The following is a 24,327-nucleotide window of genomic DNA, read 5'->3' as shown; positions in this document are numbered from 1 at the left end:
TTCAGCAAAGGGGAAAAAACAAAAATCTATTCAGTGCATGGCGCTGCTGCCTCTCCCAGGGGCCTTTTCAGGGTTAAACTCCTAGCTGCACATTGTGCTCCTTGCCTGGGGGTGTGGAGTTATTAAATATTGCTTCATAAAAAAAGCACAGCTTCTGCGAATGTGGGCTGTTGCTGTGATGCGTCACCATCTAAAGGAAACGAGACTTGTCTGCTCTCTGATTGTAAAGTCAATTAGGTTACCACATGATCTCAAGGTCCCTCTGATGGGGCAGCAGACCTTGGAGACTTAGAAAGTGATCTCTCTGCCTGTTTTGTGGTGATGCAGTTCCATTGTCCTCCAAGTAATGCTGAATTGCCCCTATACTTCAGTCTGCTCCTCAATTCTTCCACATTGGTTGGAAAGTGAGGTAGTGATCCTTCAGCGATGCAGTTCCAGACAAGTGTACACAGAATGCAATTTCCAAACAGTGTGATAGTTTAGGAGTGTCAGTTTTCATTAAATACTGGATCTTACAGATATTAATTACAGATTTTCCCCTCTGTTTGTGGGAGCATAGCCCAATACTCTAGTCTAGATAAATGTTGCTGTAGGGGAGGGATTTGTGGCGGGACTGTAGTGCCTGCACTAACCTCTTTCTCCTCACTGGTAATTTGCAATGCAATCAGATCAGGTTTCAATGGCCATCTGGAGGTGAAAGCAGTTTGCATGAGTAGGGCATTTTACCCTTCAGTCCAACTGTACTGTAATTGAACAATCGTTGGTCTTGCATATACACATGGGGATGAAGAGGGACAAGGAACTCCCATGGTACTGAAGGCAGCCTCCCTGTACTTCACATGATTCTCATCCACATTAATCATTGAAGGAACTTTTTTGGCCTTGTGGTTGTAGTCTACAGTTTGTCATTGTATTGCACTTCATTTGTACACTAGTTGGCACTGTATGATGGGTCACTTTCACATGTATATGCACACAGGTGACCAGGAAGTAGGAAAGCACGGGTATGGAGTTCTTGGTATGTTCACGGTTTGCACCTTGGAACAATTATATGCTACAGTAATCAGGTCTGCCTGTGGATTTTTTTTCTCTGTTTTTAAATGGGCAAAACACCCCCCAACCAAGGTCTACCACTAAATAGCCGTTATGCACGCGTTTTTAAACATTTTGTAATCCCACATGTTAGTGGCTCGGATTTTAATGTAAGTTGTCCACTACAACAGCGGCAGCATACAATTAAGAAACAAACAAGAACAATGTCACGACCTCACGGATATTACAAGTAAAACCAAGCATTTAGTAGGCTAAATTAACATCAGTCCGGTAGGTGGCAGTGAATGTTCTCAGGTATGAGGACAGGGAAACGTATCCCACGCTTGCAAAAGCGCTCTCCCATGTTGCGGAGAGGACTCGCCACAGCGCTCTGCTGTCAGAGCGAAAGTGTCATAGTTGCGGGAGCTCAGAAAGTACATGTGGCTGTGTTCTTTTGGTCAGCGCAGTATCCACGGACAGAGTAGGAGCTGTAGAAACATTTCAGAAGCGAGTCGAGGTGACCTATAGAAATACAACGCTCAGGAAAAGAGGTTATTGTCAGAAAAGGTGAAACGAAATATTTATATAGACTTGTGAGCAATGCACTGGCAGCATGGCCAGATGGTTCAGGGAACACCTAGGATTCAAAACTGCCAAAGCACCACCTCCGGCGCCCCCGAAACCGGACTACAGACATTGTCACGCCGCTGTGACTGGTACGCCCGGCTACCAACATCCAAGCCCCGCACAGCCGGACATTCTTGCTGCTTACAAACTACAAAAGGAACTGGACTTCGAAGATCCGTACACGGGAGGAAATATTTCGTTTGGAACTGGTCTGGGCTGTGGGGGGTCACCGGACATAAAGTATGTGTCACCAAAGCACCGGCTTATAAAGGTGGAAACAATCGAGAAAAGCAACTCTGCTCCGGGCAGCGGTATCGTTGCCCAAGCTGTTGCTGTTGGGAACGTTAAATCTCCCACGTCACCGCCTCCTGAAAATGAGAATAAAGAAAAGGTACGTTTTAAAAAAATGTATTTTTGCCTTTAGCCTACCACTCCAATATCCAACACCAGTAACATTGTAGCATATGTTCCGTCATAGCCTACAACATTTTGAAGAAGTCTAAATTACAATCTATCCACCGAGGTTCAATTTAAAGAGATGGTTTAGTCATGTGATGTGGGCATTTACATTTTCACTATTCAAACGCATTGGTTAAAATGGAAAGTATCAGATCATGTTCCGTCATGTCAGGACTTACTCAAACAGGGAATGGATCATTGAAACCGGCAGGACTACACTGAACAAAAATACAAGTGCGACATGCAACAATGAACGATTTAACTGATTTAACTGAGTTCATCGGTTACTTGAAATAAATGAATTTGTCCTAATCTATGGATTTCACATGACTGGGAATACAGAAAGCTTTTAAAAAGCAGGGGCATGGATCAGAAAACCAGTTAGTACCTGGTGTGACCATTTGCAGCGCAACACATTTCCTTCCAGTTGATCAGGCTGTTGATTGTTGTCCCACTCCTCTTCAATGGCTGTGTGAAGTTGCTGGATATTGGCGGGAACTGGAACAAACACTGTCATACACTTCAATCCAGAGCATCCCAAACGTGCTCAATTCGTGACATGTATGAGTATTTTCCGTTTCCAGGAAATGTGTACAGGTCTATGCAACATTGTGCCCTGGGGCGGCAAGTTAGCCTAGTGGTTAGTGTATTGGACTAGTAACCGAAAGGTTGCAAGTTCAAATCCCCGACCTGACAAGGTACAAAATCTGTAATTCTACCCCTGGACAGGCAGTTAACCCACTGTTCCTAGGCCATCATTGAAAATAAGAATTTGTTCTTAACTGACTTGCTTAGTTAAATAAAGGTTTAAAAAAAACATCATGCTGAACATGAGGTGATGGTGGGTGGATGAATGGCACAACAATGGGCCTCAGGATCGCCTCATGGTATCTCGGTGCATTCAAATTGCCATTGATAAAATGCAATTGTGTTCATTGTCCGTGGCTTATGCCTGCCTATACCATAACCCCAGCGACCACCATGTTGACAACCGCTCACCCACACAATTCAGTTGTGAGGCTGGTTGGACATACTGCCAGATTCTCTAAAATAACATTGGGTGCGGCTTATAGTAAAGAAATTAACATTTAAATTCTCCGGCAACCGCTCTAGTGGACAGTCCTGCAGTCAGAATGCCAATTACACCCTCCCTCAACTTGAGACCTCTGTGGCATTGTGTTGTGTGACAAAACTACACATTTTAGAGTGCCCTTTTATTGTCCCCAGCACAAGTTGCACCTGTCTAATGATCATGCCGTTTAATCAGGTTCTTGACAAGTTACACCTGTCAGGTGGCTGGATTGTCTTGGTAAAGGAGAAATGCTCACTAAGGGGATATAAAGTACATTTGTGTACAAAACTTGTTTTGTGCGTACTCAGAATTTTTGGGATCCTTTATTTCAGCTCATGAAACATGGGACCAACACTTTTAGATGTGGATTTTGTTCAGTGTAGTTCTTTCAGGTGTTTATCAATGGCTGGGTCAGTCGGACAGACAGCAGCTGCACAATACATGAAAATCTTTACTGAGCGTTTGGTTACATTGGATGAAAAAGTGTAGTAGTCTGCATGTAGGTAGGTGAAAGGAAGAGGTAGATGTAGGTAGGTGAAAGGAAGATGTAGGTAGGTAGGTAGGTAGGTAGGTGAAAGGAAGATGTAGGTAGGTAGGTAGGTAGGTGGGTGAAAGGAAGATGCATGCGGTCTTCAAGTATGAATTTTATTACAATATTTTAAACTCTAACCTTTCTGTGAAGGGATCGTTCTGGATGTTGGCAAAGAAGCCCTTAATCATCATCTTCCCCAGTCAGATGAACACGTGGATCCCATTTTTATTTAATTATGCAAGTCCATTAAGAACACATTTTTATTTACAATGTCTCTGCTTCCAGTATGAAAAAACATTGAAATGCCATAAAATCCCTTTAAGAAAACATTCCAGTGACATAAAATGGGGGTACAAATTGGCCATAACCATTTATTTTATTTACCCTAAACAAAAGAGCCTACATCAAGTACACTGAACAAAAAATATAAACGCACATGCAACAATTTTCAAAGATTTGACTGAGTTACAGTTTGTGTAAGGAAATCCGTCAATTGAAATAAATAAATTGGGCCCTAATCTATGGACTTCACTGGACTGGGAATACAGATCTGCATCTGTTGGTCACAAAACAAGGTAGGGGTGTGGATCATAACCGGTCAGTGTCTGGTGTGACAACCACTGTTACCTCATGCAGCACAATTTATCTCCTACGCATGGATATGATCAGGCTGTTGATTGTGGAATGTTGTCCTACTCTTCAATGGCCGTGCGAAGTTGTGGGAACTGGAACATGCTGTCCATCCAGAGCATCTCGAATACACTGAATCGGTGACATGTCTGGTGAGTATGCAGGCCATGGAAGAACTGGGGCATTTTCAGCTTCCAGGAAGTGTGTACAGATCAGATGTACATGTTCCATCATGTGGGGACTTATTCAAACAGGGAATGGATTGTTGAAACCGGCAGAAGTACACAGTGTATATTTCACTGTTCTCTCACACCTTTGAACTGGGCCTGTGTGAAGGTGCCCCAGTGCACGTTTTCAAATAATCCAAACCAGGTTCATTCAACTCTCTGCTCACCAAGCAAAATCTACACTTTTACAACTCTATCATCTCTACCCTAGTCTACTCTTGTCCCTGTCATCAACAGAAATAGTGTGTGGACCAGAGACAGATTGAAAAATGATTATGCAGTCAGTCAGTGTACCTTGAAGCCTACTGCTTTTTAGGAACACACTGGTTCATTGGAAGAAACCTGAGACATTCAATGCAAGTGAGGTTAAGTAAGAGTGTGATTCTGTTTATGAATGTACATGCCTCTCCCTCCAGCGCAGGCAGGGGAGGTAGACCCAGGAAAAGTGTGTGTGTGTGAGAGAAAAGGTGCAGAAGTATTTCTCAACATTGACGACACCCATGCCGCATAACTCAGTCTACTACTCCCTGTTCTGAAGCACTAACTAATCACCTGTTGCCAGGTATTTGTTTACTCAAGCTTACTATGCCAGACAATATCATAGTAGTTTAGTTAGAGCACAGCCAAAACCTAATGCAAGTATGCGAAGTAGTGCTGCACATTTACAATTATGTTATGAAATTCCTTAGTCCCTTAAACAGGTTACTTCCTCTCTCCACACTTCCTGTTGTAAGGTGCGGTCTGTTCAGTGTTGATGGTGCTTGCCTGCCGTTCCATAGGAGCTTTTTTGTTTCAGTTCAACCAGTGGTCATAAAATATGCCAGTAAGCAGTGTCGTACAGCAAAGGAACATGGCAATTGGCAAGCTTGAAAAACCTCCATATAATAATTGTACAGTGATTTGTCTATTCAGAAATGGTCTTCTAATTTCTGAAAGTAGTTTCTCGTATGCAGTTGTCATCACATTCAACAATGCAGGGTTATTTGTATTTTATGATGAACAATGTTCCAGAGCTGACCAAATTAAAATAACAGGAAACAAGACTGTTTCCTCACAGCAACTGACTGCTGTTGGCTAATTAAACGGGTTTACTGCTGTCTCCTGTTAATTGGAGTTTATTTTGATCTTTGGCATTCTCAAGCAGGAAAATACTGTTGCCTCTGTCTCCCCCTTTTTGCACTGGGCACATGTTGGAGGAGCTGGCAGCCAGGCAGATTGTTCTGTAACATGGTTTAAAAATGTTGCACTCTCAAACATGAACATGACGATATGCTGAAATTGTATCACATCCATGTGAGGGGTGGGTGAGTTAGAATCCTTCTAAGTCAGAAGACTGGATTTTTGTTTAGTACTGTGGTGAAATGTGAGGGGGGCTAAGTAATAAAGAGAGCAGACAGTCCCCACGAGAGTTTAATCACTAGGCAACACAGGCCTTCAACCTTACACATGCTGGCTTTTCCAACAGACAGGCCAAGGTAATGTTGTCAGGTACTGTTCCAGAAGGATCTATTGTCTAGACCCCTGTAGGGTCTGTCTGCTGAGATGCACAACTGACGTTGGTGTAGTAAGAGTAAGAAAGTGTGATGGTTATGAAACGACACGTGGAATAGCCTATTCCTTTTCCAGTAGAACTACCTGTAAAAGCAACTAGGCTTATCCGGTGTTACGCTGTATGTACTACACACGCTTTTCGAAGACGGTCAACATCATTTTGTGTCAGTTTTGATGGTGAGGATTTTCTATTATAATAGCACTAGCCTCTGCCCTTGTCAAATTGCAGCTGATGATATGACTGTTCTTCGTCCTTTGGTAACGGAATTACAAAAACAAAGCGTCACTGTTACCAGACTTTGCAACTGCACTGTTCTTCAAGTAAATGTGTTTTTGTAAAAGTTTCCGTTAATTGTTCAAAGTAGTCCTTGTGCACAGAGTTGTATGGTTTGTGTAACTTTGCAACCAAAGGTTTTTGTTTGACATACATTTCAAAGTGAAACATCGGAGTCTCAGCATCATTCTGCTACTGTGGAATTGCCCCCTACCAACAACCCAGATGTGTAAAATCCTTGCTACACCCTTACTGTGGGAACATACGATTTTCAGCTGGTAAAACGGTATGTGTGTTCTCTGTTCAGATACAGAGGGGTGGTGTAGACAGGCCTTGAGTATCAGGCAGTTCATCCTTATGATAATTCTGCATAATGCTTCCAAACATAATGCTTCCAAACAGCCTAGTTCTGACATGAGCTGGTATTTATTAAGATATTTCACAGTTTGCAACGTAGTGGCAGCATATCAAAGAATGCTAGGATTCTGATCTTAATTGCATTTCTTCCACTGAACATGATCTATAGTTGACCTCACAATCTCTATGTATGGACACAATTCAGGAACTTAATAGTCGAGTCAATTGTACTGGCTGGAGTGAAGTGTTTGAATGCTGACTATAGGAGGAGCGAGAGCTAGGAAGAGAGGACCACACCACTGTCTTGTTACAGACCCAGCCCCATTGATGTTTTAATTACTTGACTAGTGGATGCTAATTATATAACTGCTTATCTAATGCTTGTGCTGCCAATAGCAGAGTCTATACCGTCTAGTGTTTTGTCTAATCTCAACCCTCAAGTTTTTTCATTCAGTTCAAATTGTGTATGTGGGGTGGGGTGGGGTGGGGGGTGAAAGCCTTAGTTCATCAATGTATGGTGATTACATGAGACTTAGGCCTGCCCCATTATGTCCATTCTGATGCACTCTATCATGGACTCTCCTTTATGACGACGAGCACATAGGAGCCATCCACAGGTTAGAGCCCCAGCTTCATTGTTTCTTTTTTTACCTGTTGTTTTCCTGTTTTATAACGACAAGACCTTCATGGTAGACTGAGATGATCTGTTACTATCCAGCTAATTAAACACTCTCCTCATCGCTCTTCCCCCTGGCATGGTCTGCTCTACTCGACTCTGCACTAACTAACTTCTCAAGGACACATGAAAGTGATGCCAGCTTATGAAATGTGTAAACAAAAATAGTGCATAACAGTCACGCTTATAAAAATCATGTGGCTAAATATATTGCTGTGTGGCTTTCTGAATTCATAAACTGTCCTAGACACCAGGGTTGCTCAGGCCTTGAGACCCCATGCAGCCCATGTTTGGGCCATGTTATAGTTCCCACCATGGCCCACGGAAGCTGTTGAGTGAATGGGGCCTCTGAGTCCATAAGCCGGTTTCCGTACACTATCTATGTGTAGAATCACGCAGTATAGGATCATAAACACAATACAGGCAGCTGTCCCACAACCAGCTGAGACATTAGATTTGACAGATTTATTGCGTGGTTATTTCCTTTTTCTTCCATGTACCTTTTCAACAGCCTTTGACTCAGCGGTTCATAAAGTCAAGTGTTGCATTAGCAGCCGGGGAGACCTTGGCTGATTTGTTTTGTCATTAACATGTTTTATTCCTGTCCTTGAGACCGATTCCTGTCTCAATTGCCGATCTCTGTTGTCATCCCATTTCTACTCATTCTTTCATTTCTATGCCTTGTCTTGCCCTGCACACGCATGGCGTTTCTCTACATGTATATTTGAGCGTGTTGGAATGATGACTGCTTCAAGTGGGCATCAGCTGCCTGAGCCTCCCCAACGCTCCCCAGCCCAGATCACATCTCAGCTGCCTGAGCCTCCCCAACGCTCCCCAGCCCAGATCACATCTCAGCTGCCTGAGCCTCCCCAACGCTCCCCAGCCCAGATCACATCTCAGCTGCCTGAGCCTCCCCAACGCTCCCCAGCCCAGATCACATCTCAGCTGCCTGAGCCTCCCCAACGCTCCCCAGCCCAGATCACATCTCAGCTGCCTGAGCCTCCCCAACGCTCCCCAGCCCAGATCACATCTCAGCTGCCCCAGCCCCCAGCCCAGATCACATCTCAGCTGCCTGAGCCTCCCCAACGCTCCCTCAGCCCAGATCACCCATCTCTCAGCTGCCTGAGCCTCCCCAACGCTCCCCAGCCCAGATCACATCTCAGCTGCCTGAGCCTCCCAACGCTCCCCAGCCCAGATCACATCTCAGCTGCCTGAGCCTCCCCAACGCTCCCCAGCCCAGATCACATCTCAGCTGCCTGAGCCTCCCCAACGCTCCCAGCCCAGATCACATCTCAGCTGCCTGAGCCTCCCCAACGCTCCCCAGCCCAGATCCCTCAGCCCTGAGATCACATCTCAGCTGCCTGAGCCTCCCCAACGCTCCCCAGCCCAGATCACATCTCAGCTGCTTGAGCCTCCTCAACGCTCCCCAGCCCATATCACATCTCAGCTGCCTGAGCCTCCCCCACGCTCCTCAGCCCAGATCACATCTCAGATAATGGAATCAGAGCAGGCGCTGTGAGCCAATCAGGTGTTCTTTAGCCGAGTCCTTGAAGGGACAGTTGTGTGTAATTAGCTTACGAGTAGCGTCTCAACAGCGCGTGGGGGTTTAAACCGACGCTCTTTAATTTCCCATGGAATAAACATGCTTTACCGCGCGTCCCTTTGTCTTCTGGTCTAATCTGGTTTGATGTTTGATGGTCTGATTGAATGTGTGTGTTTTCCCTCCAGCAGCTATGTGGGTAAATCAAGGCTGTTTGACTGGCCTCTACATTAGAAGTGCTTGGTGTTCTGACCTTTCCTCACTATCTCAAAGCCTTGACTCTGGCATTCCTGATTCAGGAATGCAGGGAATGCTGTTATCACTTTGTTGTTCTGTTTTCTACTCTGCTCCTTTCCCAGTCCTTGTAGTGATAGGAGAAATGTCGAACGTAAACACTGCCCGGGCATCTGACCTCCTGGACGGGCACCAGAATCCATCATGTGACGCGTGGGTGTCTCTAGACGTATGAGCAGATGGAAGCGTGGGTGTCTCTCAATATCAGATGGAAGCTGACAGGTTTTGATAGCTGGCTTTAGCTGAATGTCAGAGCATTACAGGAAGTGCACTTCTCCTCCCACTCCCACCTCCACACAAACACACGCCTGTTTACTGACACTGTATCGCCAAGGAAGAAGTCTGGAAGGAATTGCTTTCTAAGTGTCAAACCTGAAAGGGGTTGTAAAATTGCTGCTTAATTGTCTTCTCTGTGAAAGTCATTTCCAGATGTAACTCCCATGGGAGGTTAAATGTTCTCTTTAATTCTTAAAGGGATATTTCTGGTACACATGGAATATGGTCCAGTCAAACAGAGTAGAGGGCACAGGGTACAGTAGAAGTTAAAACATGCTGACCCTTTACTTTTAAAGCTCGACAGAGTTTTAAGAACACAAATAACTATACAGTTTTTTTATTTTTATTTTTTAAAGTATGAGTATATGATGACCAGAGAGCCTAGATAGTGATACTATGTGGAATTGAAAGCTAGTTAGATCCATAGTGGGGGACAACATTTCGATTTTTCATTAAAGATTATCAATAAAACATTTTATTATTATGTTCGCTGGGTATGTTTCACAAGAAAATGAAAAAAAAATAGTTGTTGGTTGCTATGGATACGCTGCCCCATAATTACAGCTGAGCCTGGTCTAAGATGGATTGCTTTGGCGCAGCATCTCCTTGTAGTCCAGTTAGAGGACCGTTGGGTAGTTCGCAATCATGTTGTTGTTTTCTGAAGTGTCTAAGAGGGCCATCCATTTGTTGAACTCTTCAAGGTGTCCCAGCTGCCTTGGCAACTGCCACTATTGTATTCCAGCAACAGGTCATGCATTTCCTGGCGGACTAGGCAGCCATGGTTTTTTTTTCTCTCCTAACAACAATACCCTTCTGTGGTATTTTATGGGTGTATCATATTCTGTCCTTAACAGTTGCACAGGGAATCAGTTAGTTAGGATATGCTTTCTAAATTCCTATGGCCCAGGCAGGAATCCTGGAAGTGTTCTTTAGGAGGAAGGAACCTAGAGCTCTGCTGGTGCTGGGCCAACACGGCTAACTTTAATTACACCCCGCCTCAACGCACCAGGATGATGTCATTCCGCATGGGGAAGATGACTACACAACAGGATCACATGGAGGAATCACACGAGGACAAAACTCAGTTGTGAAATGTTGATCTGGTCAGGAAAGAGATTATCCATTGATACTGATGTGGACTGTTTCTAGAGGTTTATACAACTTTATAACGACATGAATTGACTGTTTTTTGAAAGCTGAATGATGCATAGCATACCTAATTCTCAAACTACTGAATAGCATATGGTGTATGACTAGAGGTTTACATGGGTTAAGAGGAGTCTTCACCTGCATTTAGCGGTTAGAGCGTTGGGCCAGTAACCAAGAAGTTGCTGGTTTGAATACCCAAGCTGACAAGGTGAAAAATCTGTCGACGTTCCCTTGAGCCAGGAACCCCCCAAAAAAAAAAATGTTTTTTATTTAACTAGGAAAGTCAGTTAAGTACAAATTCTTATTTACAATGACGGCCTGCCGGGGAATAGTGGGTTAACTGCCTTGTTCAGGGGCAAAGCAACATATTTTTACCTTGTCAGCTCGAGGATTCGATCTAACAACCTTTTGGTTTCTGGCCCAACGCTTTTTTTTCCTAAAGAGGGTTACTGTAGCTGTTCCACTGTGTATTTCTCTAGCCTTTCAGCTGTACAACCTGCATGGTTCATGTGAACCCAACAGGTCACATAATGCCTGGCCCTTTATATGCAGGCAGTTATTGGCCACTATAGTCAGGAGAGTTGTCTGTGGACACATGGCACTGTTTTTCTTAATGACGCAGTGTAGTAGAGCCTGTAAGGGAAGCCCTGGTTGGTGAGCACAACATCAGACACTGATTTTAAAGGAACCAAATTGAGCCCTGAGGTTTCATTCCATCTAGGGCACGTGCAGAAAGCCTGTGTGAAGCACTGGTATCTTTTAACCGCACCGCTAGTGGCTAAGAGTAGGACGGCCCTTAACCTCAACTCTGAGTACACCAAACACTGCTGATCTTCCCATGTAGTTGGCCATATTTGACCTATGCTGGGTTTTCTGTGTGTAGCATAGGCATTATCCCATGGTGTTTTAGATGTAGTGTAGAGGGGAGTTAAGCTGCGCTGTTTCTCTATTTACTATCTGGGAGGTAGAGTGGACCCTTTTAAGGTCTGTGCCCTTCCTTCACAGTGGAGCTGACCTATGATAACCTGTGCTCACTGACAGGTGCTGAGGCTGGAGTGTGTGTGTGTGTGTGTGTATCTGCCACTGGGGTCGTGGTCTCCATAGCCACAGGCACCGCTGGGGAACTAGCCAAACCTCTCATTGTAGACTGGATGGGCACTGATGTCTCTCCTGGGCTTCGTAGGACACAGATCTTGTTAGGGGTAAGGTTAGAGAGTTTGCCCTGCTGTTTTCCCTTCCGTAATATCCTATAGTTACTACTGTTTGACATGTAACACTGTTTTATTACTCTGTCTCTAGGTGTAGGCCTAATATAGTTCAGCCACCATATAAATTGCTTGGTGCAGTGATTGAACCAAAGGTAAAGCAACCAGGCCACTGACTGTCTGCTTTTGTTTGGTGGAAAATAAGAAACGAGGGTTGCTCCAGGATTAAGGAAGTGCTCCCTTCCTGACGGGAAGTGTTTACAACTTGGTGACGTTCCTTTTTGACTGGGGCTGGGCAAGTCTCCGCTAAGCTCTCCACTCTCAAACAGTCTGGGAATGAGGACTCTGCTCTCACATCTGTGCTAAAATATAATCAGGCAGGGTTAATATTTCCTCATGTTGTAAGCTTGAGAAAACTGTACTGTGATTGTGACATTGTACTGTCAATACAAAGCTGTGGTGTCGTGTTCTGTTAGGGACCTCCTAGTCAGGTCAGGCTGCAGTGAAGTCCGTGTAAAGACTCCTTCCCTCTCTCCCCTTTCTCCTGCTATGGGAGGTGGAAAGCCCCGTAGCGATGGCAGGGTGACAGACTCCACCCTGCCTGCCTGCAAGTTCTATGGACAGTCTCCGAGCTGTTGGGTTTGACGTGCCGCCTTCTCTGTACACTCTCACCACACAAAGGCTATCTGAGACCACGTCGCTTCCCACCGCAATCAAGTCATCCTCCTCACATCAAAGTTCCCTGTTTTGTTTATGTACAGCTGGCTCCCGGGCCTGCCTCGTTTTGTTTTCCCTACTCCATATAAATCACACACCCAAATCGAAAGGTCACGCCCATTGGATGCACATTGTTGTTTTTATGTCAAGCGTTACTTTTCGTAGTTATGTCATTTTTCTCCTGTCCTTCCCGAGCATAGCAAACCACAATTTACCAAAGGCTGTTTCTTGCAAACAAAATGACTGTAAGTGTGTGTGTGTGCCTCAGCCTTTTATGCCTCTAGTGGACCATCAACGGGTCCATTCCTCCACACAACTTAACCACTACTCCCTCTTCCTTAAATTCAAAGAGTCATAAATCTATTTCAGAGGGAAAGAGAGCAGAGAAAGGAAATTGGATTTTGTCAAGCGTATCCTCAAGTGTTAATCTTGAATATCTGTTGAATATGAAGAGTGCCTGAATGTGGGCCAGCCACCCTCCAGCCGAGGTCCTCCGTGTGCTATAAGGGCTCTCTGGGGAGAAGGTGGGACTTAGTCACACTTGAATGCACAGAGATATCTGAAAGAGTTGAAAAGAGACATTCTTTCATAGAAAGGGATGATTGGCTAAAAAAGGGAATAAAATAGGGGATCGTACAGAAAAGGTAGAGTACAGCAGGTTTTCCTGTGAGACTCGGAGGATGGTGAAGCATTGCGCTTGGGTTTCTGGCCTGAAGTTAGGTGATATTACATTAGAAGTAGAGAAGCACCTGTTCAGGCTCAGTAAACTCAAATAAAATGAAAATGGTTAATTTATTTATTATTATTTTTAAGGCTCAGCCTCAGTGCTTGCTACCCTGCTGTCCAAAGTGCTCTCTTGTTCATGCCGCGTGCCTCTTGGCTCGGCGTTATGTTTATGTTTTGTTTTGTGTCACTCGGGTTTCTAGAACCTTGGAATGAGAATAGAAAGTGCTTTTAAAAAAAACCAATACAGAACAAGTTTGCGCAGTAGCTCCCTGGTAATATTTTGAGGACCCATATGCCATTTGTCAGAGAAATGACTTGCGACCTTGACTCTCACTTCAGGGATAAAGAGAAAATACATAAAGCTGATACTGTGGCATACTGTCAGTGTAACATTCTTTTGTCACTGACTTTCAACTGCATTGGTAAAACATCCTCACAAATGTAGAATGCATTGTTCATAGCAGGAATATCCTGTTTTTTCTGAAGGGATCTTCAGCGTGACATGCCATGAAAGTACAGATCTTCAGTATACAGTCAGGGGGGAAAAGTATTTGATCCCCTGCTGATTTTTGTACGTTTGTCCACTGACAAAGAAATTATCAGTCTATAATTTTAATTGTAGGTTTATTTGAACAGTGAGAGACAGAATAACAACAAAACAATCCAGAAAAACACATGTCAAAAATGTTATAAATTGATTTGCATTTTAATGAGGGAAATAACTATTTGACCCCCTCTCAATCAGAAAGATTTCTGGCTCCCAGGTGTCTTTTATACAGGTAACGAGCTGAGATTAGGAGCACACTCTTAAAGGGAGTGCTCCTAATCTCAGCTTGTTACCTATATAAAAGACACCTGTCCACAGAAGCAATCAATCAATCAGATTCCAAACTCTCCACCATGGCCAAGACCAAAGAGCTCTCCAAGGATGTCAGGAACAAGATTGTAGACCTACACAAGGCTGGAATGGGCTACAAGACCATCGCCAAGCAGCTTGGTGAGAAAGTGACAACAGTTGGTGTGATTATTCGCAAGTGGAAGAAACACAAAATAACTGTCAATCTCCCTCGGCCTGGGGCTCCATGCAAGATCTCACCTTGTGGAGTTGCAATGATCATGAGAACGGTGAGGAATCAGCCCAGAACTACACGGGAGGATCTTGTCAATGATCTCAAGGCAGCTGGGACCATAGTCACCAAGAAAATAATTTGTAACACACTACGCCGGGAAGGACTGAAATCCTGCAGCGCCCGCAAAGTCCCCCTGCTCACGAAAGCACATATACAGTGGGGCAAAACAGTTTTTAGTCAGCCACCAACTGTGTAAATTCTCCGACTTAAAAATATGAAAGGCCTGTAATTTTCATCATAGGTACACTTCAACTATGACAGACAAAATTAGAAAACAAATCCATAAAATCACATTGTAGGATTTGTAATGAATTTATTTGCAAATTATGGTGGAAAATAAGTATTTAGTCACCTACAAACTGGCTCTCACAGACCTGTAACTTCTTCTTTAAGAGGCTCCTCTGTCCTCCACTCGTTACCTGTATTAATGGAACCTGTTTGAACTTGTTATCAGTATAAAAGACACTTGTCCACAACCTCAAACAGTCACACTCCAAACTCCACTATGGCCAAGACCAAAGAGCTGTCAAAGGACACCAGAAACAAAATTGTAGACTTGCACCAGGCTGGGAAGACTGAATATGCAATAGGTAAGCAGCTTGGTTTGAAGAAATCAACTGTGGGAGCAATTATTAGGAAATGGAAGACATACAAGACCACTGATAATCTCCCTCTATCTGGGGCTTCACGCAAGATCTCACCCGGTGGGGTCAAAATGATCACAAGAACGGTGAGCAAAAATCCCAGAACCACACAGGGGGACCTAGTGAATGACCTGCAGAGAGCTGGGACCAAAGTAACAAAGCCTACCATCAGTAACACACTACGCCGCCAGGGACTCAAATCCTGCAGTGCCAGATGTGTCCCCCTGCTTAAGCCAGTACATGTCCAGGCCCGTTTGCTAGAGAGCATGTGGATGATCCAGAAGAAGATTGGGAAAATGTCATATGGTCAGATGAAACCAAAATATAACTTTTTGGTAAAAACTCAACTCGTCATGTTTGGAGAACAAAGAATGCTGAGTTTCAACCAAAGAACACCATACCTACTGTGAAGCATGGGGTTGAAACATCATGCTTTGGGGCTGTTTTTCTGCAAAGGGACCAGGACGACTGATCCGTGTAAAGGAAAGAATGAATGGGGCCATGTATTTTGAGTGAAAACCTCCTTCCATCAGCAAGGGCATTGAAGATTAAACGTGGCTGGGTCTTTCCGCATGACAATGATCCCAAACACACCACCCGGGCAACGAAGTAGTGGCTTCGTAAGAAGCATTTCAAGGTCCTGGAGTGGCCTAGCCAGTCTCCAGATCTCAACCCCATAGAAAATATTTGGAGGGAGTTGAGTGGGAGAACTTGCACAATTGGTGGCTGACTAAATACTTTTTTGCCCCACTGTACATGCCCTTCTGAAGTTTGCCAATGAACATCTGAATGATTCAGAGGACAACTAGGTGAAAGTGTTGTGGTCAGATGAGACCAAAATCGTGCTCTTTTGGCATCAACTCAACTCGCTGTGTTTGGAGGAGGGAGAATGCTGCCTATGACTCCAAGAACACCATCCCCACCGTCAAACATGGAGGTGGAAACATTATGCTTTGGGGGTGTTTTTCTGCTAAGGGGACAGGACAACTTCACCGCATCAAAGGGACGATGGACAGGGCCATGTACCGTCAAATCTTGGGTGAGAACCTCCTTCCCTCAGCCAGGGCATTGAAAATGGGTCGTGGATGGGTATTCCAGCATGACAATGACCCAAAACACATGGCCAAGGCAACAAAGGAGTGGCTCAAGAAGAAGCACATTAAAGTCCTGGAGTGGCCTAGCCAGTCTCCAGACCTTAATCCCATAGAAAATCTGTGGAGGGAGCTGAAGGTTCGAATTGCCAAATGTCAGCCTCGAAACCTTAATGACTTGGAGAAGATCTGCAAAGAGGAGTGGGACAAAATGTGTGCAAACCTGGTGGCCAACTACAAGAAACGTCTGACCTCTGTGATTGCCAACAAGGGTTTTGCCACCAAGTACTAAGTCATGTTTTGCAGAGGAGTCAAATACTTATTTCCCTCAAAATGCAAATCAATTTATAACATTTTTGACATGCCTTTTTCTGGATGTTGTTGTTGTTGTTATGATCAATATGATTTACAGTGTGACTGTAGTGTGGCTGTCCTTCCTGTGTGTGTGGAAACAGGGTCCTGTGAGGTCTGAATAGCCCTGCCTGTGCATAACCTATATCCCAACCTATATCCCACTCACAAGTGTAGGAGGGGAACACTGCACACAGCGGTGTGAAGTACCTCTTTTATCTCAAGGCAAAGTATCAAGTGCTGTCCTCTTTTGTCCCATTTTTATAATGCAGCTCTGATGTTTTTCTCGCTGTGACACTGACCCGTGTTGCAGGGTATCAGTGTCACTGTCATTGCGTCTGGAAGTGTTCCCATGCGAAGTATATGATCAATGACGCACTAAACCACTTCTCCATGTGCCAAAAGAGCGGGCTTTTCCCGGCTGGCGTGTGAAAAGCCACCCCACATGTGCAGCAGCCCAGAGATCTACAGAAGCCTGTTTTATGTGGTCTGAATCTTTAACGAGACCTAATAAATAGGTGAACATGAAAAAAAGTGTGAGCTGTGCTTTGAACAACACAGATGTCTGACTGGGGGAAAGACAGAGAGACACGTGAGAATGATGTCTGAACATATTGGAGTGCAAAGAAGGGAGATGCTAGAACGGATCCCCTCACCGCAGGGAGCATGCTGGTTGAAGTGCTGCACTCTTTCCTAAATCCTCACTCCCTTCAAAGCACGTCATCTATGACTGGGGAAATGCATGTTTGGGCAACGTTGGGGAGAAGGGAGGTCTAAATATGTTTTATTTTGTACCCAGTGTCACCACGTGCTAATTATCTATAATCTGAACAGCAGAAAAGGTTCTTGAACACTTTGTGCTTTTCTCTAAATTGTTTCTCTACAGGTCTTCTCTAGCCATTTTAATATTTGTCACTTTTTTCAGTCTTTCCTAATCAAGCAACATGCTTTATCCACGGAACATTGAGTTTGAGAGTGCTTTAATAAGTCTAAAAACAAAGCTGACAAATTAATTCAGCTGCAAGAAGACAAAACATGATTTCACTTTACTTGTGAGAAGTGCTCTCCTCCACTTAGCGTTGCTCTAGCTTCTATTGCTTGTGGCTGATTGAAAACAATGGGTGCTCATGGAAAACAACATCCATTTGATTAGCTAGCAGCTATCTTCCCTGGCTCTTAAGTAGGCATTCAGGGCTGGCGTTGCCACGTCCTTGTTGAGGCCCATAGAGCCACATGCTGATTCTCAGGTCGACAACCCTGGTCTATTAGCAGATGTCGTAATAAAGAGCTGAGCTGTATTGTGGGAAAGCTCCGTCTATACAGTCTTTTCACTCTTTTGAGAGGAACATAGCCCCCAGGTGGAATCATGCTCCTCAATCGGGTTCCATTGAATCCTAACCAGATTTCCTCTCCCATCTGTGAATCATACAAGTATCTTATTGATAGTGGCTGTATTGTGTCAACAACAGAGGTTGCAATTGGTTCTGCTTTAGTAAATTGCCTTGTGGCAATGTTTGATGCCAAGCTGTTAGCTTCAGATGACTGGAACTGAGCTGAGTGCATGTGTCCTGTATTTCTAATTGAAGATAAGTTGGAGCAGTCAGCAATAGGCAGTGTGATGTTATCTGTTGTTAAATCTCCCTTTTTAAATGAATATTTATCAAAACAGGAGTGTAAACATATGCTGGAGCGTAAACAATTCTGCAGTTCTGATATCATTTTTTCAAGCTTAAGAACAAGAGTTATGGCAGCAAAAAAGAGCCCCTTGAAACGCCCTAATTCAATCGAGCAGCTAAGAACTGAGTTGTATTAGGTTATCAGTGGCTGAAATCCTCTGTGGCGTGGAGACATAAATCACAAATGCCAGTTCCTTTTTACCCCCCTCCTCCCCCCTCCTTCTCTAGCATGTCGACTCTTGTGGTGGTCTGGTGTAGGGGGAGAGGTGGGGGAGGCTTCATCCCCCAGTAGCTCTGGCATCCCTCATCCTTTCTGGACCAGCTGTGAAATTTGTCACATTTCTGTGTAACGTCTTCACCTTACTTCACTGTCACCAGTCGTTCAAGTGGCTACTCGGATGGCTGGCAAGGGCGCTGGCTGTCATATTAGACACTCACGCACACACATGACTATCTGGTGCATCCAATGGTAGTTTACTTTTGTTATTATTTGTTTTTTGGTGTTTATAGCTTGAAGAGTTAGATTTTGCTTATGAAATTTCAATGATGGAATGGCATATTTAACTAAATAGTTACGGACGTGTGGGAAAGTGTGGGAAAGCTATACATTGGTGCAGCATACTGCCAAAACCCTATCATTCTATACGATGACCACAAACTAAAACTTTGTTCTCCCTTTTATGGCCCCAGATGCTCTATATGATAATTGCCTGTTAGATCCACTTGGTCTGCATGTGATGGTGTGGGAAAAAGAAGATTGGTCTTTTTACCTAGTTCTGACGTCCTACAATCTAAGCTAGCTGCCCTCAATCTCACACAAATGATCAAGGAACCTAGCAGGTACAACCCCAAATTTGTAAACATGGGCACCCTCATAGATATCATCCTGACCAACTTGCCCTCCAAATTAGAGGTTGACCGATTCATTGGAATGGCCGATTAATTAGGGTAATTTTGGGCGCCGATTTCCGATTATTCAAAATAAAATAAATATTTTTTAATACCTTTTATTTAACTAGGCAAGTCAGTTAAGAACACATTCTTATTTTCAATGACTGCCTAGGAACTGTGTGTTAACTGCATTGTGCAGGGGCAGAACGACAGATTTCCACCTTGTCAGCTCAGGGGTTCCAATCTTGCAACCGCACAGTTAACTAGTCCAACGCTCTAACCATTACACTCCACGAGGAGCCTGCCTGTTACGCGAACGCAGTAGAAGCCAAGGTAAATTGCTAGCTAGCATTAAACATATCTTATAAAAAACAATCAATCATAATCACTAGTTATAACTACTAATCCAGTTTAGCAGGCAATATGTCATTTCTCTTGCGTTCATTGCACGCAGAGTCAGGGTATACTCAACAGTTTGAGCTGCCTGGCTCATTGCGAACTAATTTGCCAGAATTTTACGTAATTATGATATACATTGAAGGTTGTGCAATGTATCAAGAATATTTAGACTTAGGAATGCCACCCGTTAGATTTAAAAATTTCACTGAAATAATAAACGTTTTGTTTTCTAAATGATAGTTTCCGGAAGGCTCGTATTTCTGTGTGTTATGTTATAATTAAGTCTGATTTGATAGAGCAGTCGGACTGAGCAGCAGCAGGCCCGTAATCATTCATTCAAACAGCACTTTCGTGCGTTTTGCCAGCAGCTCTTCGCAAGCACAACGCTGTTTATGACTTCAAGCCTATCAGCTGGTGTAACCAATGTGAAATGGCTAGCTAGTTAGCTGGGTGTGCGCTAATACTGTTTTAAACGTCACTTGCTTTTAGATTTGGAGTAGTTATTCCCCTTGCACTGCAAGGGCCGCGGCTTTTGTGGAGCGATGGGTAACGATGCTTCGAGTGTGGCTGTTGTCGATGTGTTCCTGGTTCAAGGTGAGGGGGGGACGGAAGCTATACTGTTACACTGGCAATACTATAGTGCCTATAAGAACATCCAATAGTCAAAGGTATATGAAATACAAATGGTATAGAAAGAAATAGTCCTATAAATACTATATTAACTACAACCTAAAACCTCTTACCTTGGAATATTGAAGTCTCATGTTAAAAGGAACCACCTGCAACTTTTCAGGGAAGTCAGGAACCAATACGCACAGTCAATTAGCAAAGCAAACGCTAGCTTTTACAAACAGAAATTTGCACCCTGCAGCACTAATTCCCAATGTTTTGGGACATTGTAAAGTCCATGGAGAATAAGATTACTTCCTCCCAGCTGCATACTGCACTGAAACTAGGAAACACTGTCACCACTGATAAATCCACAATAATCGAAAATTTCAATAAGCATTTCTCTACGGCTGGCCATGCTTTGCACCTGGCTACCCCAACCCCGGCCAACAGCTCTCTACCCCCCACAGCAACTGGCCCAAGCTCCCCCGCTTCTCCTTCACCCAAATCCAGACAGCTGATGTTTTGAAAGATATTCAAAATCTGGCTCACTACAAATCAGCTGGGCTAGACAATCTGTACCCTCTCTTCCTAAAATTATTGGCCGCCATTGTTGCAACTCCTATTACTAGTCTGTTCAACCTCTCTTTCGTATCGTCAGAGATTCCAAAAGATTGGAAAAACGGCCGCGGTCATCCCCCTCTTCTAAGGGCGAGACGTTCTAGACCCAAACTGTTACAGACCTATATCCATCCTGCCCTGCCTTTCTAAAGTCTTCGAAAGCCAAGTGAACAAACAGATCACCGACCGTTTCGAATCCCACCGTACCTTCTCAGCTATAAAATCTGGTTTCCGAGCTGGTCATGGGTGCACCTCAGCCACGCTCAAGGTCCTAAATGATATCATAACCGCCAACGATAAAAGACTGTACTGTGCAGCCGTCTTCATCGACTTGGCCAAGACTTTCGACTCTGTCAATCACCGTATTCTTATCGGCAGACTCAATAGTTCAGTGTGTCAAATCGGAGGGCCTGATTTATGGACCTCTGGCAGTTTCTATGGGGGTGCCACAGGGTTCAATTCTCAGGCCGACTCTTTTCTCTGTATATATCAATGATGTTGCTCTTGCTGCGAGAGATTCTTTGATCCACCTCTACGCAGACGGCACCATTCTGTATACATCTGGCCCTTCTTTGGACACTGTGTTAACAAACCTCCAAACAAGCTTCAACGCCATACAACACTCCTTCCATGGCCTCCAACTGCTCTTAAATGCTAGTAAAACGAAATGCATGCTCTTCAACCGATTGCTCTCCGCACCCGCCCCACCTGACGAGCATCACTACTCTGGATGGTTCTGACTTAGAATATGTGTACAATTTTAAATACCTGGGTGTCTGGCTAGACTGTAAACTCTCCTTCCAGACTCACATTAAGCATCTCCAATCCAAAGTTAAATCTAGAATCGGCTTCCTATTTCGCAAGAAAGCCTCCTTCACTCATGCTGCCAAACGTACCCTCGTAAAACTGACTATCCTACCGATCCTTGACTTCGGCGATGTCATTTACAAAATAGCCTCCAACACTCTACTCAGCAAATTGGATGTAGTCTATCACAGTGCCATCTGTTTTGTCACCAAAGCCCCATATACTAACCACCACTGCGACCTGTATGCTCTCGTTGGATGGTCCTCGCTACATATTAGTCGCCAAACCCACTGGCTCAATTTAATCTGTAAGTATTTGCTAGGTAAAGCTCCACCTTATCTCAGCTCAATGGTCACCATAGCAACACCCATCCATAGCACGTGCTCCAGCAGGTATATCTCACTGGTCATCCCCAAAGCCAACACCTGCTTTGGCCGCCTGTCCTTCCAGTTCTCTGCTGCCAATGACTGGAATGAATTTCAAAAATCACTGAAGTTGGAGACTTACATCTCCCCTCACTAACTTTAAGCATCAGCAGTCAGAGCATCTTACCAATCGCTGCAGTTGTACACAGCCCATCTGTAAATAGCCCATCCAACCAACTACCTACCTCATCCCCATATTTGTTTTTGTTTTTCTGCTCTTTTGCACACTAGTATTTCCAGTTGCACATCCTCATCTGCGCATATCTCACTCCAGTGTAAATTGCTAAATTGTAATTACTTCGCCACTATTGGCATATTTATTGCCTTACCTCCTTACTTCATTTGCACACACTGCATACCTATTGTGTTATTGACTGTACTCTGTATTGTTTTTGTCGCACTGCTTTGCTTTATCTTGGCCAGGTTGCAGTTGTAAATGAGAACTTGTTCTCAACTGGCCGACCTGGTTAAATAAATAAATAATGGAGGACTGCAGCCCAATTGAATTGTAATCTCAGAAGCTCTGTCTCTCTGCTAACTGTGTGGAATGCCAAGTGGCAGGTGCCTGTTACACTCGCTCTCCTAAGATAATGCTCTCACTAGGCTCACACTGATTCGAAATAGATTTCATTTCTTGAGAGCTGCAATGTATTTTAAGCAGTGTGGGGCTATTTCTCCTACTATGACTGACTGGCTATCTAAGCAGCTGCAGGTGTAAGACCTGGTGAACCTGGTAGCTCAGCACGACACCAGGAGTCATTAAGTATGTTCTGTCTGTGCTGCTGCAGTGTAGTGACATGTCATAAGTCTACAAGGTTGCTTTGTTAGGCTACTCACAGCTTACATATCTGCTTAGAAAAGCTCACATACAGTATAGAACTCTATTTAGAAGCACTGCAGTATTGCACTCACTGTGGGTGAATTTGACTTTCATGCGGTGGCTTGGCTGTGGTCCTGACATACCAGCAGACAGATGGTGGGTCCCCAGGCAAGCAGGCCGCCAGGGAGGGTTGGAGGCGGGTGGGCTGGCAGAGAGGCAGGCAGGGAAACTGGTAGGCAGGGAGGCCCCGGGAAGGCAGGTAGGGAAGCAGGCAGGCAGGCAGGCAGAGCCTCGTCTCTAATGGTCCCCTCTCTCCATGTTCCCTTACTCCTCCAGCTGGGTAGCATTAGTGCAGTGTGGCGGGACCGTTACAGAGAAGGGGTAACTCCCAAAAACACTTCAGACTAATTGAACCCCTCCTCCCAAATACTTTTTTAGATGTGGCCCAAGGCAGGGGAAAGTCAACACCCAAGTAGTGTGGTAACTGCCAACTTTTACTTTCATTTGCACTGAGTTGTTTGCTTGTTTCCCCTAAATAATGTTTTACTGAATAATGGATATGGAACTGTTAGATTGATGTGGAGAAATATCAAATGGAATGTAGGTTGTCCATTCAATTGCTTCTTTTCTATGTTTTTTTTAAAGGCTGTTTCTTGGCATCTTAGGCAGAGAAATCGCTGTCGACACATAAATTAAAATCTCTGGGGGAAAAAATAGTTCTAAAATATGAAAATCTGGTGGGGTAGCTAGTACTAAGCGATAAGGAGAGGTAGTGGGAGGCAGGACGCTGCCATCCAGGACCAGCCTCGGTATCATCCTCTGCTTCAGGCTCCAGAGGACAAGCAGAAAGGCTCTCCTCTCTCCCTCAGCAGCAGCAACATTACCAGATGCTAAAAAGAGCTTTCGTCGGCTGACTGAAAAATGATTTGAGCGAACAAGACCAGTCACAGGGCTAAATATACAGTATGTCTGTGGCTTGATTGCAATGTTCTTTTCCACTTTGTTTAATACATAAATCTTTTTTTGGTCCCTGGTGTTTGATGACAGGACCACACAATAATATAATGTTTGTGGGCACGGCAACCATCCGTCGTCAAGCTAGCTACAGTACACTAACACGGGAAAGGTGTCGAATGAGGACGTAGAGTAGAACTGTCCTACTGACAGGTATCGTGCCCTCTCTGAGGAGGGCACTGACATGAGTCGTTGAATATCTACTTTCATTTACACTAAGATATAGTAAGTATGGGGTTGAAGGCATGCCAGTCATAAGGCACAGTTTCTTTTTAATTACTAAACCAGGCTTTCTCTGCTGGGTTTACCACGTGGACAAACTGACGCCTCCTGGCGTACACTGCTGCCTGCCCTACAGAGGCAGCTTAATGCACTGAGGTTCTCTCACTTGCTCTCTCCCACATGGAATGTGTTCAGTCAGACTGGCTGTGAGTACACACTCCCTTGTTTTTGTCAGGATGACTTAGTATCTGGTTTGGGCTGTGCTACTGTATTCATATGGACA

At 44.3% G+C, this 24,327-nt stretch overlaps 1 protein-coding gene across 7 annotated transcripts in view; it reads left to right on the top strand.

Annotated features, from left to right (window-relative positions):
- Positions 1-876: 876 nt before the first annotated feature.
- LOC118362334 (SH2 domain-containing adapter protein F) overlaps positions 877-24,327 on the top strand; it is a 127,686-nt gene continuing 104,235 nt past the window's right edge. The window contains exon 1 of one of the 7 annotated variants that reach the window (XM_052480994.1): positions 877-2,050. In XM_052480994.1, coding sequence (XP_052336954.1) covers positions 1,646-2,050 — 405 coding nt within the window. In that variant the 5' untranslated portion in view covers positions 877-1,645. The remainder of the gene's footprint in view (positions 2,051-24,327) is intronic. The other 6 variants (XM_052480998.1, XM_052481002.1, XM_052481006.1 and 3 more) reach the window with 6 other exon arrangements.

The sequence above is a fragment of the Oncorhynchus keta genome, chromosome 2, assembly GCF_023373465.1.
Source record: "Oncorhynchus keta strain PuntledgeMale-10-30-2019 chromosome 2, Oket_V2, whole genome shotgun sequence".
NCBI classification, from domain to species: domain Eukaryota; kingdom Metazoa; phylum Chordata; class Actinopteri; order Salmoniformes; family Salmonidae; genus Oncorhynchus; species Oncorhynchus keta.
Note: the sequence above shows the minus strand (reverse complement) of the source record. Positions and strands in the feature narration are given on the sequence as shown.